This window comes from Sinocyclocheilus rhinocerous, unplaced genomic scaffold (genome assembly GCF_001515625.1).
Source record: "Sinocyclocheilus rhinocerous isolate Xijiao unplaced genomic scaffold, SAMN03320098_v1.1 scaffold2558, whole genome shotgun sequence".
NCBI lineage: Eukaryota > Metazoa > Chordata > Actinopteri > Cypriniformes > Cyprinidae > Sinocyclocheilus > Sinocyclocheilus rhinocerous.
In genome coordinates, this window is record NW_015655145.1 from 356838 (window position 1) to 363698 (window position 6861).

The following is a 6861-nucleotide window of genomic DNA, read 5'->3' on the forward strand; positions in this document are numbered from 1 at the left end:
TTCTCATTGGATCTACACAAATGTCGTAGGTGACCTATTTTGATCTCAAAAAGGTGAGTTTTCACCGAAAGGTGAGGAGTTTGCATCTATGAATAATACAGTAATGTATTAGCTTTAAATAATTGTTTTAATATTGCTTTTATTTTGACAAATAAGAAAAGGGATAAAGACATCATGTGAAAAGGTTCTTAGAAATGTATTCATGTTGGTTTCATATGGTTCTGAAAAACTTTCATACGATTTTCAAGAATAGCTTCAATATTCTCAATACTCTAAAATGTGCTAAAACCATCAAGAAAAAAGTAGCATTTTTATTACACCTAAATACGTGTGACTGCACATATTTTAACTCTATTTTCAAGATAAAACTTTTTTAACAATTATCAACTGATATAAAGTCCTGACTTTTTTATGACATTTTACAACCTGAAATAAACTTGTCTTGTCTTAAACAGGTCAAATTATTTGATATTTTATAAGAATAAATTACCTTAAGAAATAGCATAAATTAAAATATTTTTTTTACAAAAATATATATATATTACTTTCCTATCTACTCATTTAATGAATCAAAATTAATAGATAATGAGTGTCACATCATTGACCAATTTGCAACATTTATGTCTCACCTCTTCTGCTATAACAGATGGTTTTCTACTGGTTCTTCTGTTGGATTGAGGCCCCTCAGGAGCTGTGGAGATCCTTCTGTTTCGGGACATTATATCAGTGAAAGTTGAAGTCTTTCTGTTTTTCGGACCCTGCTCTGGTATGGCAGACAGTTTGCGGCTTGGAACACCATCATCTTGGACAGATTTTTTGTTCCGGGCCAGTAAGTCTGTAAAAGTTGAAGATTTTCTGTTGCGGGAAGCGTCTTCTGGAACTGTACTGAGTTTCCTGTTCGGAGAGTTTCTTGTATTTTTCATTCTCTGAAATAATGAGACATCAACACTTTCAGAAAAGGCTGCATTCCAAGAAAAGACTGCAGGATTTCTCTTCTTCTTTTTTTGAGTTTCTAAATGACCTGTATTGCTGGTCTTAGCTGGTATCCCAGCATGTCCAAGCTGTTTTTTTTGCTGGCCAACCAGCTAGTCTGACCCACTGTTTTTTTTCTTTCTTTTTTTCAGCTGTAAAATATGTAATAAAAAGGAGCTTCCTCACCTGGTCCAGGCCCACCATATGGCTGAGGCGTCTATCCTGTCTGGAGGCCACATCCTTCTGAAGAGAGCCTTCTGCAAAGGCTGGTCTACTTCTGGAGACCCCCTGAGCCTTTGGTTCAGGAAGGTCACCCATAAATCTCAAGATCATCCACCAAACTGTTAGTGAAGCCTGTGGAGAAGAAGAGAAGAGCAGTAGTAAGCACTTATTGTTAATGTGACACATCAGAAGAACATCATAAATCAACCAAAAGCTGGTCAAAGACAAAGGTGGCTTTACCAGGACATCATTCTCGTCCTCATGGTAGAGCAGAGGCTGTTGTAATCTCTGGCGAATGTGTGTGGGTGTGGCAGCGCCCTGGAAGTACATGGAAGCAAACTTGGAGAACGAGTACTCATCCAAATCATCATAGTCTTCCTCTGGAATCGCCATCATTGGAGCCTCATCCAGATCCACCTCTTCAAGCACTGCTCGCTTTCCCTCAAAGTCCTAAAAACACAACGTTTCCAGGCAGTTTTTGGTTTTAATGTTATTGTTATCCAAACATTAACATTGTGCTTTTTTGAGAAGTTTGATCTCTCACCTCAAAGCCCACAGGTGCCTGGCCCTCCTGTCCGCCAACCATGCTAGGCAAGAAGCCAAAGATATCATCCACCATTTCCTGGTCTGTGATGGATTCAAACTGGTCAGCCGCCTCTCTTTCTTTTTTCTGCCGCAGAATTTCATCAAGCCTCCTTTGCCTCTCTAGAGCAGCAAGTTCTTCTGCTCTACGTTCCTGAAGTGAGAGGGAAGCCTGCAAACAACAGAGACAGCAACAGATGAAGATGACACGTAGCCTGAGCTATTTAGCAAACTGTCTTCTAAACATGGTGATTCTATCCATCAGAAAATTTCCTACATCTCTCTTTATCTTCTTGACAGCTTTTCTGGCTAGAGTTCCTCTGGTGTAAGCCTGCAGGAGTATCACTGCTGCTCTCTTCCGTTTCCACTCCTTCCTCATCAGGTAGCCACGAGTCTGAGCCTGAAGCAGAATAGTTGCTTGTCGCTTCTGTTTATACTGCCAGGTCATCTGACGAGAGCGTACTTGAGCCCGCAGACGGGCAAAACCCAACTGGACCTGCAGAAAGGCAAGTGACACTCTACATACATGTACAAGCAATGACTATCAACATTTAGAATCTGTCAGTCTGCAGTTAGAGGACAACGTACCACTCTGTAAAGTTTTCTGGCTTTGTGTCCACGCCAGGTTTTCTGTATGGTCACAGCTGCTCTTCTCTTTCTCAGGAACACTTTCCTGCAAGAAAACAAAATGGCAACTGATAAACCAATGTGTGAAAATTTTCTCTGCAAACGTAGGAGATTATCCTCAGTCTTTTACCTGTGTTTATATCCTCTCAGGACTTTCTGAATAACAAGTGCCTTCTTATTGAGAGCCCTGTCTCGTGCCAGTTCCAAAACAGTATCATGGAAATCCTGATGCAAAAAAAAAGAATCACGTTAGAACGGATCTACTTTAAAAATGCTGTAATGGTACCTGTAAAATTCACCTCAGTACCTTCAGAAACACTTTAGTCTTGCCGATCTTCCAGTCCTCTTCAGTCAGAACGTTCTCACAGATGCTTTCACAGCATTTCTTGGCACTCTCCTTTAATATTACAGTAAATATTAAAATTAATGGGTGCAATAATGCAAAAAAAGTACTTTTTTAAAAAGAACTGCTTTTAATTAGCATTTTTTAAACTCATTTTCCATCTAAAAAAAATATTGAAACAAGATAAATTTACTTGAGAAGCATATTTAGGCTTAATTTAGAAGAACATATATTTAATATTCTTTAATACAAATGTATTTTGTCTTATGGAAAAATACATTGGCGCACTTATAAAAGTGTTCTAATAGATTTTAGCCATTTTGCTACCTTTAGCTACTGAATTGGCTCACCCACATCCATAAAACTGCAATAAAAAAAAATGTTGTCAGCAAATCCCAACAAGGCAGAAAGGAAACTGAAAATCAAGACAGAAATACTCTTAGGTACCACATAAAATTATCTTACTACCAAAATGTGATCACGGAAATGAGCCCTGAACTCTGCAAACAACAACAAAAGAGTGGCTTTAAGTCAAAAAAGTATCCTTTTTTAAGCCAACGAGAGGGCGCTCTTTGCCTCTCTGCTCTTTATATGCTGATATAGTGTTGGCTGTTGGCTATAGTGTCTTTTCGGAGGGTTGAGGATGGGGCTTTGGTGGCCATTGATGTGGCTGGTCTAATTCAGACTAACTGTGTCAAACATAAGCAAAACAGCTAAAATCGCTTATAGAACCTTCAAAACCTGTTCCAATGTATATTACAGAAACCACTGCAACACTTAATTCATATCAAACAACACAGAATCATCTCTCACAGTTTTGGGGTCACAAACACTGGACTTGAGCAGCACACGGTAACGCTCTAGAAACTCATCAAATGTGTGACGGATGGGATAGCCGGCCTTCCTAATGCGGATAGTCTCCATCATTCCAGAGTAACGAAGTTGACGGATACACAGTTCCCTGTCAAAGAGCTGAAACAACGACGGAAAAGTGGGTCACTGAGAGAAAAGTGAGTCAATGGACAGAGAAAATGAACTGAACTTACCATAGGCTTCTTGAAGTCATTGGGTTTAATACAGCGAATAAAGAAAGGCTGGCAGGCAGTTAGAGTCTTCATTAAAGAGTCCAGCGACTTACGAAACTGCCCACATAATGTAGGCACACGTTTCTTTGAGTCTGTTGTTTGCTGAAGGAATAGCAAATCAAAGGTAAAGCAAATGAAAATCCTTTTATCAGGTTGAATCGGCAGAAGAGTGGAAGTTTTTTTTTAGTATTAATGACCTAAATGCCAGTGTACAACAAATGTTTGTACAATATTTGCCTTTAGCTGGTGTTAACATACCCGGAGTGAGTTTTTTGGGGTGACGATAGTGTGGTTGGAACTAGTTTTCGCCTCTGTGGTGCTGAGCTCATTGTGAAATATCTGCTTTAGTAGCTTATTGGATGATGTGTGTATCAGCTGGATAACATCATTGCTCAGAGTATCTCTGTTCTTCTCAAGGAAACCTACATGCACAGTAAATTTTATAAAACATTTTAGATATTTTTAAATCCAAAAACTAATGTGAAAGTACATTGTGAGGAACTTTGATAGCCTGTATTACCTTTGCAGTCATAGTAGACGACTCCAGCAAAATGCCGGATTCCAAACTGTGTGTCGTGATTGTTTTTGGGGGGCATGTAGATGTCACCCTTCCCATGAACCTGATTAATTTTGTTAAGCATTGTAGCATCTGTGCCCTGGAGAAAATTACAATTGTTCATAACTGTATATAAATATGTATAGATTGTAATTAAAGATATGCAGTTTTGAGATATCAGCAGTCACACATTGCCTGATTATGAATTATCAAAGAAAGCCTATATGGTAAATAAAAGCAAATATATTTTAGAACCTTAGGAAAGAGACTCTCTTCATCAATAAGAGCGAGAACGTTGAGAGGCTTTACGGCCAGAACATCAAGCGTACACTGGTTGTCGTTAAATTCAATGTTGTTCCAGACGATGTTTTCGCGGGTGTATTCCTGTTGTTCAAGCTTGAAGACATGTTTCACAAAGAACTGCTGAAGCTGCTCATTGGCAAAGTTGATGCAGAGCTGTTCAAAGCTGCAGGAATCACAGACAAGCTTAAGATCAAAGATTCTATCAAAGACTATAGAATGCCCAATAGGGATGTGCATCTCATGACTCAGGCCGATACAATATGCATCTCGATGCATAGCCAACGATACGATACATAAAAGATACATATGAAGCAGCTAACGATGCGATACGATTCACCCGTTACGAAGCAGCGCGATCCGATTTCGATTCAACAAAATGCGATTCGATGCAATATGATGCAATGGAGAAAATATGATCACTTTTAATGCCTTGAGGCCTGTTTCATAAAACAAGTTAACCAAATAAGCCAGGTTTATTTCATTTAGTCTGACTCATTGTCAAACGATTTGGTTCCATAAAGCAAATTTAACATAGGCCTAGATCAAGCTTAGTCACTGTGGCAACTTATGCTGTAACCTGGTCTAAAGCAGGCTAAGCTAAGCTCCTCTACTGACGAACAGGAACACAATGATATTACCACTGTCTGACATACTATTATTTGACTTTTTTTTTTTTTTTTTTTTTTTTAATAGCCTTTGTGCACACCCAGCCTTCTAGCCATGCAGCCTTTCTCTCTGGTTTTATTACAGCTGTACCTTTTAGAGTTTGCAGAACAGATAGCAGAACATTACAATCTAAAATTGCTCTTTAAAGCATTAAAATAACTAAATTAAAAGTTAAAATCACTGAATTAAAAATGAAAATAAATAATAAAGAAAATGACTAGATTTTAACTGCTATAAGAAACACACATTAACTAATTTGAGTTTAGTAATTAGTACTGTAGCCTACTAGCTTACATGATTTACCTATTACAATAGTCCCTTTACAGTTACTGCTATCATAAAAATACACTTTATATGTAGGTTTAAAATTCTTCAAAAGACACATTTAATGTCCAAAATTATTTTTTTTAGCAAAATGTATATTTTACTCAGAATTATTGCGCTCGTATTCGATTGCGCCCAGTCTGTTTAGTGCGCACTGCGCATGCGCGCAACAGCGCTCGTTGCTCTCGCGTGCCTCGCCCACTCCTGACAGCAAAATGGACATGTTTGCATGACTTTCTAACATTTACAGATGAAAAATATACCTATGACATGTCAGTTATGCACTGTGGAAAACACAACGGCTCAAATGCATTAAACAGCACAGATATAGCCTATTCGCTGTTTGCGATGGTGGATCGATTTGATCCATGATCGACATTAAGGTCTGCTTAAGAATAAGCGTGCACAAATTAGTGAGATTGTGTGAATTTAATTTGTCGTTAATAGAACCGATTTAGCCCCGATTGATTTGTTAGGTTATTTCAAGTCAAGTTTTGAACTTTAAAGTTTTTCCTCGGGTCTCCGTGGTGTTGTGATGCGTCATATTCACGCAGCAGCAGAGGTGATGAGAGAGCACGCTTGAGAAACAGTTCAGAGAGGAGAAATCAATCTAATGTTACATATAAAATATTGGTCACAGATTATAGGTCACTTTCTAAATAATAAAATTATAGTGCATCCACTAGTAATTATATATATAAATAAATCGGTTTTTACCGTTGCAAATATGTTAGAAACGATGCATCGCGATATAAATGACAACTTGTAGCCGATGCACACTTTTTAACTTTTTATGCCGATGCACCGAGCGATTCGGGGAATCGTCCCATCCCTAATGCCCAAGACGTGTCACTCGTATAGGGGAAAAATGCAACGCTCAATATGGCCGCTAGGGATGGGCGTATCGATCCGAAGTATCGATATATCGATACTGACGCGAGTATCGAAAGTATCGATACTCAAACAAAAAATATCGATACTAAGGTGCGTTTTATTTACCAGTGGTTTTCTGCTTAAGAATAAGCGTGCACAAATTAGTGAGAGAATGTGAATTTAATTTGTCGTTAATGGAACCGCTTTAGCCCCTATTGATTTGTTAGGTTATTTCAAGTCCGGTTTTGGATAGGGGTGCTCTGATCAGGATTTTTGAGGCCGATCACAGAAAGCAGTATCTGCCGATA

General features: G+C 38.5%; 1 protein-coding gene across 1 annotated transcript in view; it reads right to left on the reverse strand.

Moving 5' to 3' along the window:
* The window catches only part of LOC107717944 (unconventional myosin-VIIa-like), a 27327-nt gene that overhangs the window by 13398 nt on the left and 7068 nt on the right, over positions 1 to 6861 (reverse strand). The window contains exons 13-25 of the mRNA XM_016524849.1: positions 4643 to 4853; positions 4352 to 4487; positions 4090 to 4253; positions 3793 to 3933; positions 3560 to 3718; positions 2711 to 2800; positions 2534 to 2628; positions 2365 to 2449; positions 2054 to 2272; positions 1739 to 1948; positions 1435 to 1644; positions 1159 to 1326; positions 630 to 926 (exon numbers count right to left, since the gene is read on the reverse strand). Coding sequence (XP_016380335.1) covers positions 630 to 926; positions 1159 to 1326; positions 1435 to 1644; positions 1739 to 1948; positions 2054 to 2272; positions 2365 to 2449; positions 2534 to 2628; positions 2711 to 2800; positions 3560 to 3718; positions 3793 to 3933; positions 4090 to 4253; positions 4352 to 4487; positions 4643 to 4853 — 2185 coding nt within the window. The remainder of the gene's footprint in view (positions 1 to 629; positions 927 to 1158; positions 1327 to 1434; positions 1645 to 1738; positions 1949 to 2053; positions 2273 to 2364; positions 2450 to 2533; positions 2629 to 2710; positions 2801 to 3559; positions 3719 to 3792; positions 3934 to 4089; positions 4254 to 4351; positions 4488 to 4642; positions 4854 to 6861) is intronic.